Source organism: Daktulosphaira vitifoliae, unplaced genomic scaffold (genome assembly GCF_025091365.1).
Source record: "Daktulosphaira vitifoliae isolate Bord-2020 unplaced genomic scaffold, ASM2509136v1 Scaffold_3, whole genome shotgun sequence".
Classification (NCBI taxonomy): domain Eukaryota; kingdom Metazoa; phylum Arthropoda; class Insecta; order Hemiptera; family Phylloxeridae; genus Daktulosphaira; species Daktulosphaira vitifoliae.
In genome coordinates, this window is record NW_026099574.1 from 19,440,120 (window position 1) to 19,453,026 (window position 12,907).

A 12,907-nucleotide genomic window follows, 5' to 3' on the forward strand; every position below is an offset into this window, starting at 1 on the left:
TTAATAATTATTTTTAGTGTTTTGAATTTTTTTTCAAGAAATCAAATTTTTTTGTAATTATTCTTAATTTTAATGGAAAGGATTAGCTTAAAACAAAATTATATATTTATATTTTAAAAAAATGAACAAATTACAGTAATGTTAGTTGTATAATTTTTATTATCTTTAACTTTTTAATTTCACAAAATATTATAATTGATTTACTATTCCTAGTCTAACACTCATGAACGCAACCAGCTAGTGTGGAGTTGCTATAGCACTACCACTTCTAAATTAGGATTGCCAACCCATATGTAAAAATAATTTTTTCTGGCCTATGGAGAATTTTTTTCTATAGTTGACATTAAACTTTTTTTTATCAATTGAAACTTTTATGATTATTTTGATGATTAAAAACATGATTATAAAACGAATCGAAAATTTATATTTATATAATGGTTAATTAGTGAAAAAAACTTTTTTTTTTCATTTTTTTACAATGGTTTTAAAAAATATTTACTTGAGGGTTTGTGAGCTTAACATAATTTTAGCATGTCCAGTATTTTTACTAGTTGCATCTATGTTTAACACTAGTGTTAAGAATAATAAATTGTATATAATATAAGAAACATGTTCAGTTTTGCAAATTACACGTACTTTTAACCAGTGGTGTCATTTTAATTGTTTTTGCTACGCATAAATGTCACTGATATCATTAATTCTATAAATTCCATAAAGATACGAAAAATATTTTATTTGAGTGGAATGAATATGATTTAAGTAATCAAAGTAATTATTAAATTAAGTTTAAGCCTATAATTAAAAATGATTTTATCATGGTACTAGGGATTATATGGTTATGATTTTAGTTAATTTTCATTGATAAGATAAGATGAGGGTAAAGGACTCGTATTTTTTATCATTTTAAGGGATAGGAAAATATGTGTTATGCATAATACCGTTTTCAGCAAAATCAATTTATTTAAATTCATTTTTTTTTACAAAATAAACAAATTACTTTTTCTTTCATGATAATATAGATGTTTCTTATCACTGGTGTTGATAATTGATAAATTATCTTCATACCATAATCAAAATAAAAACACGTGAGACCGTTTATCATACACATGAAGTAAATGTTTCATGCGTGAGACTATGTATTATTTTCAGTATATCAGAATCATTTTTATATTTAAGTGATATATTTAATTATTAATTTAATATTTAGATTATTCTTTTCATTTTTTGGTTAAATTAAAAAAATTCGCTATGAAAGTAAAAAATACCACTGATAAAGAACTGAATCCATTTGAATTACACATAAATAAAAAAAAATTTAATATTCTTGGACGAAAAACTAAAAATGAAGTTGGTAAACCAGGTATTGCCAGATCGAAAGCTATTCAAAAGGTATTTATTTATATAAATTTTATGTTTATAAGAAAATTAATAGTAATTTTTAATGTTTAGAGAAAAAAATCATTACTCTTGGAATACAAATTGAAAGATAAATCTAACAAATTTGTTGATCGTAGAATTGGTGAAAATAATCATGGTATGACAGCTGAAGACCGCGTCATTGCAAGATTTACTGCTAATAGAATTAAAGCTCAGAAAGTAGTTAAAACATATTGAATAATAATTTATGTTCATATTATAATTGTTTATTTTTTTTTTAAAGAAAATGAAGTATAATCTAGGAGAAGAGGAAGATCTTACTCATCAAGGTCAAGCCCTCTCTTCGATTGAAAAATTTGAAAAACCAATCAGTGATGATGATGAAGATTCTGACGATGATCGTAATGGTGGAAGATTAGGAGGTATTACATTCATATATTTATTATGAGTGTCTATTTACTTAAATTAAACATATTTTTTAGCTGATTTTGTTGAAAAAGCTCATTTTGGTGGCGGGGTGTTAAGTAAAGCTGGTGATGGAGAATCCAGTCATCGTAATTTAATAGATAAACTTATAGCAGAATCTAAACTGCGTAAATATGAAAAAAAACAACTCAAACAAGAAACAACTGAATTAACTGAACAGTTAGATAAAGATTGGAAAGAATTAATGCCTGTAGTTCCTACTAAAAATCGCGGAGAACTAGATTATGAAGATGAACCTCTAGCAAAGAAAAAAGTTGATAAAAACTCTTATGATGTTCTTATGCGTTCATTGAAATTTGATGCTAGAGGAATGGTATAAGATTATATAAATAATTTTTATTAAAATTAATTATTATTGTTATGGCATTGGGTACACATTTAATCTTTAATATTTACTTAATACAAGTTTAAAAAAAAGTTCATTTGTGAAAAACACTTATTTAACCGCTTTATGAAAGTGTATTTATTTTATTAACTTTTGAAATGGAGTACTTATTTGAAAAAAATATATTTTTCAAAATATTAATCTAGTAAAAACAGTAAAAGATTGTTTTTAAAGTGTTATTGCTATCTTTTATTGAAATTGAGTTGGAAAGAGTATAGTATTCTATGTGGTATATGAAGTTATTACAAAAAAATTAATAAAATTACCTCACTTTCATCTAAAAGAACAAGTTTAAAAACTTGGGGATTTCATTGTTTCTACAATATATAATTTCTTGTGATAAAGCAATACACGACTAAATGCTGAGGGTTTTAAAGACGTTCTCAAGGTTTTCTTTAAAGAGAATATGCATTAGAAGTTTTTTTGATCTTCTCCAAAATACATCTTCATCAGGAATTTTCTATCCCTCTTATGGTCCGTAAGAATACTTATGGTGGGTTTATACCTTATTTCTTCAACAGACACTAGATATCTGTTAATATATACGTGTACATAGTTGTCCAGTTTTTTATTAAAACTTTCAAAATTACTGAGATTTAAAATATTGTTTAAAAATGATGTAACTCAATAAAAAATAAATGTTCTTGAAAGCTTGTTTTTAAACATTTTAAAACTTGTGTTTCTTAAATATGTGGTTCAAATAATCAAAATGATCAAATGCTTATTTTAGAAAATTGTTGTAACAATAACAAGTAAATGTTTGAAATGTAAAAATCAAACTGATTTCATTATTATTGAAAATAAGGTACTTTTTGGAAAGATTTCTTTATTGAACATTTCAAAAATCTTAACTTATTAAAAAATAAAAAGATGGCTTATGATAGTTTATATTGAGAGTATAGATATTTGCTTATCATTATTTATTTTTATTACATTAATTGGTAGGCAAGTGATAAATTAAAATCTGATGAAGTTATTGCTAAAGAAGAAAAAGAACGTCTAGAAAAACTGGAAGCTGAAAGAATAAAAAGAATGAAAGGCGTTGAAGACAATGAAGTTGTTAAACATAGAAGTGCTGATGACTTAGATGATGGGTAAAAAAACATATATATTGCTATTTATTTTGACATAATACTTAGATATAATAAATTGTATAATTTTTTAGATTTGATTTTGGTGACGATGATGTTCAGCCTTTAGCTTATAACGCTGAAGGTAAACCCCTTAACTGTGGAGATCTTGTCCCAGTAAATAATGATGGTAAATTTTATCTTAATGAATAATAAATGAATTCATTAAAATTATTTAATTTTTTTTGTTGTTTAGAAATAGAAGAAGATAAAAATTCTGATGATGCTTCAGATAAAGAAATAAACGAAAGAAGTGATGAAGATGATGACATAAATGAAGGTGAAGATCTAAGTGATAATGATGATGAAACTAATTTAAATGAAGATTCCATGACTGATGATGATGAAGAATGTAATTTGGATCATGATATGAGTGATTTAAAAGACGACGATGAAAAAAATTTAGATGATGAAAATGTTAATATTAATAAAAAAAAAAAGCAAAATTCTAACCAATTTGTACTGAAGTTGAAAGAAAAAAAAGTAACAATGGAGGAAGCAAGAAAACAACTACCATTTACATTTACTAGTATGTATATTTGTTATATTATGAACAATGTTCTTTAGTTTATCTAACAATGACAATTTAGCTTGATCTAGTAAAATTTATCAAGTTTTTTAATTCAATTTACGACTGGCATAAATTTAATACTTATCTCTTGTAGCATACCCTGGAATTTTCAATGATTGAAACTAATAATATATATAAAAAAAAAAAAATTGAAATACCTTTTAGTTTTTACCTAAATTTTTGTTTTGACATAGCTGGAAGCTTAGTCTTTGTAGCCTCCTAAATAAGTCACTGATTATCTTAAAGTTAATTAAGATATATTTTCTAACTTATTTTTATTGTATTATTCAATGATTATGCATTAATTTAATTAAATTATATAACAAATGATACAATTTACAAATGAGGTTATTATTTTTTATATAACTCTATTTGATACAAGGGTTTTTAGTTAATTTAATATTGTATTTGTTTATATATTTTACATACACCAGATTACAGTGGTACAAAGTAGAAATCAATATATCAATTATACTTTGAAAAAAATACAAAATATAATAAATTTCCAAAATTTAGCATAAATAGTTTTTTACAGTTATTGTAATATATTTACTAAGTGGTTGTAGGTGCATAACATTTTGCATATAAAAATGGTTCTAATAATATTTCTTAAAAACTGTAATTATTGTTGAATCAATTATTTATTGGTTTAGTTTAAATTGAGAGTGTAAACTCTACGAAGAACTAAGAAATTTGGAGAAAAATAAAATAAAGACTAGTGATATACAGAAAAAGGGAACAAAGTTTTGTGATCAAATGGAAGATTTATTTGATATTGCGCATGATTCAAGAGGATATTGATTGTTTTGTGACTTTAACAAACTAAGGGCTGTTCTAGTTGTAAGATGGGAGTAGATATCAACTTGTAGCACAATTAGAAAAGAGATGAGATGAATGCTATTCATTTACTTACTGCGTGTTTGGATGTTTTTTCATTAGATCCCAGAATATATGTTTTAAACCAATAATCAATTAATAGGTTCCATAAAAGTTATTGACAAAATATTGCAGAAAAAATTAATTCTAAATTTCATGATTAAAATTTATTGTGATCCATTGGGACATATAACTACTTCCTATCATTAGAGGAAAAAAAATGTATATCGTCTTCTTTTTATTGCAACAGCCTTAAATATTGAACAGCTTCTTGGAATCCATTATATACTCACATGGACAGGTTTAGAAGCATGATCAGCTGTCTTTGAAGCTTCAAATGGTTACTATTAAAAAAAATACAAGCTTTTACGTTTGTTTTATGGCTTCTAATATGGGAAGATTAAATAGGCATGTGTTTTGTTAGAGCAACGTTTTGAAAAAAAAATATTATTCTTAGCATGCCGACACCATATTTTTGAACTTGTTTTACAGGGTGTTTTTTCTTTAGTTAAATTATATCCTTCAAACTGGACCAAAAATATTATTCAAAAGATTTCAACAGGGATGGGATAAAATTGATAAAACACAATATTGTAGTTTCTAATACTCATGTTCATAATATTTTAAAAGATGAAACAGATGAAATTATTTTATACACAAAAAATAATATTATTAAAGATCTTCCTCAAGATGATCATCAAGAATTTTTGGAATTCCTAATTATATTTTTGGGTGGTGTTCCTTCAAGGGGAACTATTTTTTGACAACCTGGTCCATATCATTCAGCCAGATGGATGGATAATACAATTTTTGTTTAAAAATATTTTTTTTCAGAACAATTTAAACTAAACAGTAGAGAAGAAATATATTTAAAAGACATTTGTTGTTTTATAGTCAAATGTTACATCCAAGCTTGGTTTTCTTCTACAAACACAATAGAAGCTCCTCTCAATGAAATACTATTTCTTAGAAAATTAGAAGCCTATAAATTACAAAATAAAAAAATTGCAGACGTGGCTTTAAAAAAGATAATTAACCATTTATGGTATTTAAATTCAGAATGTATTACTTTTTCCTTGTTTGATGACTGTATAGATTATAATACAAAACACAAAATAGTTTAAACATGATGAGGAAGAAACTAATCTAAAAAAAAAAAAAAAAATGATCGATTACATTAGATGATGTTCCCAATTTTCTTCAAAAAGGCTTACCATTTTTTTTGATAAATTTCAAATCAATTGGAATGTTTAAGTGGTTTGGAATTACAGAAAAGGAAAGTCATTGAAAATAGTAAATGACATAGCAGATGGAGAAATGTAGTTAAAGAAGGAATATAATAACAAATACAATAGAGATAAAAAAACAAAAACAGTTTTTATTGCAAGTAAATAAATTAATAATTTTCATTTTGATCTAAATTCAATAAATATTTAGACTATACAAGATTACCAAAATAGATATTCACAAAGTAATAGATAAACACTAAAAAAAACATATTAGAAATCAAATGCTGATCTTAAGTAGATATTGTGTTATGCGAGTTTTAAAATAATTATGTTTTTATAATATATAAGACAAGTTTCTTATTTTACTTAATTTTAGTCAATAATGAAATAGTTGATTTTTTAAATAATTCTTACGTAATATGATATTATTATTAATTTTATCAAAAATTTGTGTAAAAGTCAACTTTACATGAATTTATTATTTTTCTAAAAGTATAATTGATGTATGAAAAATTGTGTTAAGACATTTTTTATAGGCAATAATAAGTTCTATATTTGAGGTTCTATATATTTTATCGTTAAGTGTAACACTTAATCAAATTAAACTCAAAAAAGAAAAAAATTACTCTCAATTGTATATTGAGTATATATTTCAACTCCAATGTAGCTCCAAAAGAGCTTGAGTAAAACCCTTCAAATTTTGCCTACATTACTTCATAAACGATTGAACTAATCTAGAGGGTATTGCTATAAACTAATTGAGTTTTAGTATAATGATATCTGACAGTAATTAAAATCACTATCATAAAAAACGCTTCGATGCAAATCTATAGATAATGTTTAATTTTAAAAAATTGATGGATTATTCCAAAATCTACATGATTTCCTATTTTCTTATTTATATACTGATTACAAGTTTTATAAATATACATATATTTATATTATATAAATATTTAAAGGGAAATGGTTTTATTTTAAAAAAAAAGTATGTCGAAAGAAAGAGGTATATAAATAGTATTTATCATGAAAAAATTGTATTGATCTATACATTTTTTAAAAAGTTATAGCATTATAAAATGAAAAATATAAAAAAGAATATTTTTACAAAAAATCTTATTTTTTTATTAAATTTTATGTCCGTTTTCACCATGAAAACAAAATGAAGTCCGAAATTTTTTTTTTCCATAATAAAGTATATTATTTAAGCTTTAATTTATGATAGATATAAAAGTGTCAGTATTTTCGGAACACTTTCAAAAATGAAGTTCAAAAAGTTCTACTTTCTATATGCGATTTTAAGTTTTAAACGCCTCCTGTATTAAGAGAAATGGTTTAATTTAAAAAAAAAGTATATCGAATATAAGAAGTATATCAATATTATTTCTCATAAAAAAATTGTATTAATCCATTTATTTTTCAAAAAGTTAAAGCATTTTAAAGTTAAAAATGTAAAATATAAAATCGAGATTTTTAACACAAAAATAGCATACCGTAGCCATTTTCACCGTGAGGACAAAATAAAGTCCAAAATTTTTTTTTTTTCATAATGTATATTACATAAACATTAATTTAAGATATATATATGTATATAGAAGTGTCAGAGTTTCCGGAACACTTTCAAAAGTTAAGTTAAAAAAGTTAATTATTTTTGAAAAAGTTATCATTTTGAATCCCCCCCTGTAGACTTCTAAAGGGTCAGATTAAAAAAAAATATATAGAAAATGATTGGTAAGTATCTCACTGATCATAAAAAAATTATATTGATTTGATAATTTTTAAAAAAGTTATAGCAGTTTTAAGTAAAAAAAAATTGAAAAATGTCGAAAATTAGCGTTTTTTAAATTTGTAATCTTTTTGAAGATTTCCCCCATTTATGGGGAACAAGGGAAATTTTTTTCAATTTTTGAGGGTAATGTTTTCAATTAGATACAATTTGTGATCTTTTGACGTATCATTGAAAGAAACGGTTCGGTGAGACTGAGAAAAAGTGGTAACAGACACAAAAAAAAACAGATTATAGTACAATTAATACCTTCTCAACTTCGCATCGAAGCTAAAATTGTCATTTTTCTTTTAACTTTAATTATATGTATAATTAATACTTTTTAGTACCTGATGAATATGAATGTTTTCAAGAAATAGTAGATGGTAAATCAATAACTGATCAAAATATTATTATTGAGCGTATGATTAAAGTCAATCACCCAAGTTTAGGAAATAATAACAGATCAAATTTAATGCGACTATTCACTTTCTTACTTCAACATATTAATGATACTTCCAGTTCTCTGGTAAAGTTAATTCATATCAGTACTCAATAACATATAATTGTACACTTTATTTGATTGAATTTTAGGAAGGATGGAAAATACTGAATTTATTAGTACCACATTTTTATGACTTGACTCAATTTTTCCCTGAATATGCTGCAAAATGTTTTGTTGAAATATTAAAAGAGAAGCACTCAGAATTTGTTGGATTAAATTTAAAAATAATAAATCCAGAGATGGTAATCTTAAAATTTTAAAATTAATTTTAGTATTCTCATAAAGACTTGATCATCTTTTAGCTATTATTTTTGAAATTGGTCCCTTTATTGTTTCCAACTTCAGACTATTATCATCCAGTTTGTACCTATGCTGTGTTAATAGCTTGTGAACTGTTATGTCTCAGTGTTGTCAAAACAAGAGCAAATATCTCTTCATTATTATTATTGTGTACAATATTATTAGAGGTATGTATATGAATTCTTTGATTATGCAATTAGAAAATCTGTTAATTTAAATATCTTAGTGGATATCATTATTTTTTTTTTTTTTGTATGTACTTTATATTTTATTAATAGTTTTAATAATAATTTAAAACAAGCAAGGTATATTCCTTCCTGGATATACGAATGTGTCTGAGTATCAGTAAATTTTAATTTATTTTTTCAATAATTTGGTTATAAAATAATATAAAAAAAATAAAATATGAATTTTCTTGCAATATTAGTATTTAAAAATATTACTAATATTATTTAAAGTTATAATCTACAGCTTTTTCTGATTAAACTATAAGAAAGATGGTTCCGTCTATTATCAATTAATTTATATATATTACTTTTTATTTAAGGCTTCAACAGTTTTAGATAACTAGCCATTCAATTTGTATTATTCTGTTTATATTTTATTAATTTTGATGTTTTAAATGCATAAATAGAAGTGATTTCATTAAAAAATCAATATTTCCCAATTATTAAGTTGTTTATAATGAAAATAAGCTTTATTATTACGAATGAATTCAATATTTTTTTCTTAAAAGTGTTAAAAAATGCCTAATTATTTTAATTGATAAAAAAACTTGTTTGTGTACAATAAATTATTCACATAAGTATTTCATTTGAAAATATTTTTTTCAGTATGTTCAATTGTCTAAAAGATTCATTCCAGAAGTTATTAATGTATTGAGAGGTATCTTAGGGATAGCAGTAAAAGAAGAAATTCCTGTTGGTTTTGTACAACAGTTTAAGCCATCTATGAAAATGTTAGTCATCGACTCTAAAGATATTCCAACTGACTGGCCAAGAAGATTATCAATAAATGAAATTTATAATGAATCGAATTTTGATACAGTATTTAAACTTTCATCACTATATATTACGCTAGAATTAGTCTCTAGATTTAGTCAATTGTGTAATAATATTCAAAGTAGTCGAGAAATTTGGTTTCCACACCTACAAATAATTAATGAAATAAAGGTAACTATTCAACAATATATGTAATTATACTTTATTCATTTTAGTTTTACTTCCTAGTGTTTTACATAAAAATATATTACATTTTATAGGTTTTCATTAAATTTGTTAACTTTATCTTGTTAAATTAAAACTTTAAAAAGAACGATTAAGGTATAAAAAAATAAATAACCAAAAAGTGTGTAAGTAAATTATATGTTCAGGAACCAATTATAAAAGGCAATAGTGATTGGAACATCGTACAATTACTTAATTACTTAAGTTAATATGACTAATATTTTTTTTCTATTTTGTCGTAGTTGGTAAATTTACGTTCAAATTATATAATATTTTTTTTGCTCATTATATCTTTGTGATGAATTTCTCAAATTATACAATAAACTAATGAAAACAGCTATCTTGAAATTTACTATATATGTATATATTTTGTTAATAACAGTCACAATGCATTGTATTATTAAATGATTATATTTTTGTAGATTGAATCAGATATATTAAAAAATCAAATTGAAAAAGTAAAAAAAGAATTGCAAATAATTATTAACAAAAAACTTGAAAAATTACAAACTTTATCAAACAGACCAAAGGCACTTCGTCTCTATGAACCTAGAATTCAAAAAGTGTATGTAATTAAATTTTTTAAAACTATAATTATTTGAATTTTATTGAAAGTAATTAAGTAAGAAAAACTATTTTTTGGTATATAGATTTGATGGACGTACATTTAAAACACAATCTAAAGAAAAAGCTGAGAGAACAAAATTATTAAAAAGCTATAAACGGGAAATGAAATCAGCTGTTCGTGAAATAAGAAAAGATAATAGTTTCTTATCAAAATTGAAGTACCATGAGCAAGTTAAAAAGTATATATTTTTTCATTTAAATAAAGGGTTTTAGATTTTGTTATTACAAAATTTTAAATATTTTTCAGTGATGTTGAGAGACGTAATAAAGTCAAACAAATATACAGCTGGGGTGCCTCTCAAGCTCATGAAATTAATAAACTTACTAAAAAGAAAAACAAATGAAGTTTCTGTTTCTCATATGTAATGTTATGTGATTACAAATTCAAAGAAAAACATTGTTATATGCGTGTTAGGTCACAAATATATAAAAAAATAACTATTTGTTTCATTAAAGGTGACAACTTTTGAATTATAATTTTAGTTATAATTAATCAATTGTTTCATGTTTATTATTATTCTCAATAGTTATTTGATTGATTGAGTTCAGTAAAACTAATTTTTTAAAATTGAATAATTTATTAGAACAAGGGTTGTATTTCAAATTTTTCTTTGTATAAAATGTACATTTTTTTTTGGTTTAAATCCTTTTTTTTATTGGTTACCATTGAATAATTTGAATTTATTTATAAAATAATTTTATTTTATTGTATTCTAAACCAAGTTTTAACATCTAAATCAATGTTTTAAAGTAATACCAGGTAAAAATTAAAATTACTATAAAAAATCATTTATTTTTTAAAAAAATCTATATTATACCCTTTTTCTAATAAATAATATAATTCTACTTAAAAACTTAAATTCTGACTGATAGATATAGTACTTGTAGCAAAATATGTATTGAATGGTATCACTTTACTAAGTATTTACTGTAGAATTCTTACCTCATAAAAAATTTATCATATCTAGCTTCATAGTAGCATGTAGATAATGTTATTAATTCTATTATTTAATGCATAATATCTTTACCTGAGAAGTTGGAGGGTTTAAGTCCAATTTTATCAAATTTCACTTTTTGGTGTCATATATATTTTTACCTATCTTTATTTTATTTTGTAATAAATATTTACAGAGTTATTAATGAAGTTGTTTTATTATCGTCATTTAAGAGGAAAAAGTTTTATTCCTTTTCCTAAAAAGTTATAACAATAGATTTACCCCTTCTGCTTCTCGAGTATGTTTATAAGGTATATGTGTAATACTTTTTGACTTCTACCTTATTGAAAGCTTTTGGAAACGAATTTGATTAAGTTTTTAAATGTTCAATATAAGGAATACTCTTTTAAGTCAAGAGATGAGCCATAAGTGTAAAGTGGTATTATTTGTGGCAGTTTAAAATATTTTATATATGGTAGTTTTGAATATCTTAAAATGTGTATCATTTGAAATAGTTTTAATGGAATGCTTAATATAATTTTATACTGTGAAGTCAAATTGGCTTGGCCAATACAAAAAGTATTATTAATGTATTAAATGGTTTAATTCAAATGACCAACAATGAATAAACGATAAATCGGTTTCACTAAAATTATTTATAAATTTAAAAGGTAATTAAATAATTAATTTGTATGTTGAGGAATTCATAATTATAACTTGAATTTGGGTTTAAAACTGCTAATCTTTATTAATGACATTTTTTTTCAAACTACTACTGTTATAGAAAAACTAAGTATCTTTGTCGGGTGATAGTTTGCAAAATGTAAGAAAAATACCTTTACTTTTTGTAGATAATGTGAATTGCATTTTTATTGTAATCGAACTTGTCACAATGTTCATAACTCGGCTTTGTATGTGTCGGACCTGTCCGATAATGTCCGTTTTTCGACTGATTTACAACTATCTTAAAGTGTTATCATCCTTTATCTACGCTATAAATTGATTTAGATATTTATTTTACTTCAAATATCCACCATTGGTAGTCAGATTTGTAGAATAGATCTTTTTTAATGAGAAACTATATAATAATATACGTTACATTCTACTTCCGAGTTAAAATTATTCGTTATGTACATAACTAACCTTCTAAACAGGAGACTTATCTAATAGTGAGCCCAAAAAAAAAAAACTAAATAAAAGCAATAACACATCAAAATATTTACATATACAGAATGATTTTTAGCTTCGATGCGAAGCTGAGAAGGTATTGGTTTTACTAAGATGTGTTTTTTTTTTTTTTTTTTTTTTGTGTCCACTTTTTCTCAGCTCTCACCGAACGGATTTCTTTCAACGATACGTCAAAAGATCACAAATTGTATCTAGTCGAAGACATTACCCTTAAAAATTGAAAAAAATTCCCTCGTTCCCCGTAAATGGGGGAAACCTCCAAAAAAATTACAAATTTAAAAATCGCTAATTTTCAAAAAATTTTCAATTT

General features: G+C 23.9%; 1 protein-coding gene across 1 annotated transcript; it reads left to right on the forward strand.

Moving 5' to 3' along the window:
• Positions 1 to 1,092: 1,092 nt before the first annotated feature.
• Positions 1,093 to 10,967, forward strand: LOC126901599 (nucleolar protein 14). The gene is made up of 14 exons (XM_050678183.1): positions 1,093 to 1,389; positions 1,450 to 1,596; positions 1,661 to 1,799; positions 1,860 to 2,176; positions 3,194 to 3,342; positions 3,414 to 3,508; positions 3,575 to 3,907; positions 8,164 to 8,345; positions 8,411 to 8,563; positions 8,624 to 8,788; positions 9,455 to 9,793; positions 10,270 to 10,412; positions 10,498 to 10,653; positions 10,722 to 10,967. The coding sequence occupies exons 1-14, from the start codon at positions 1,249 to 1,251 to the stop codon at positions 10,816 to 10,818; spliced, it is 2,556 nt and encodes an 851-aa protein (XP_050534140.1). The 5' UTR covers positions 1,093 to 1,248; the 3' UTR covers positions 10,819 to 10,967.
• Positions 10,968 to 12,907: the final 1,940 nt, after the last annotated feature.

Coding starts and splice junctions, on each gene's coding strand:
- LOC126901599 (XM_050678183.1), top strand. CDS start 1,249: ATGAAAGTAAAAAATACCACTGATAAAGAACTGAATCCATTTGAATTA. Junction 1,800..1,859: donor TAATGGTGGAAGATTAGGAG/GTATTACATTCA, acceptor CATATTTTTTAG/CTGATTTTGTTGAAAAAGCT. Junction 3,509..3,574: donor TGTCCCAGTAAATAATGATG/GTAAATTTTATC, acceptor TTTGTTGTTTAG/AAATAGAAGAAGATAAAAAT.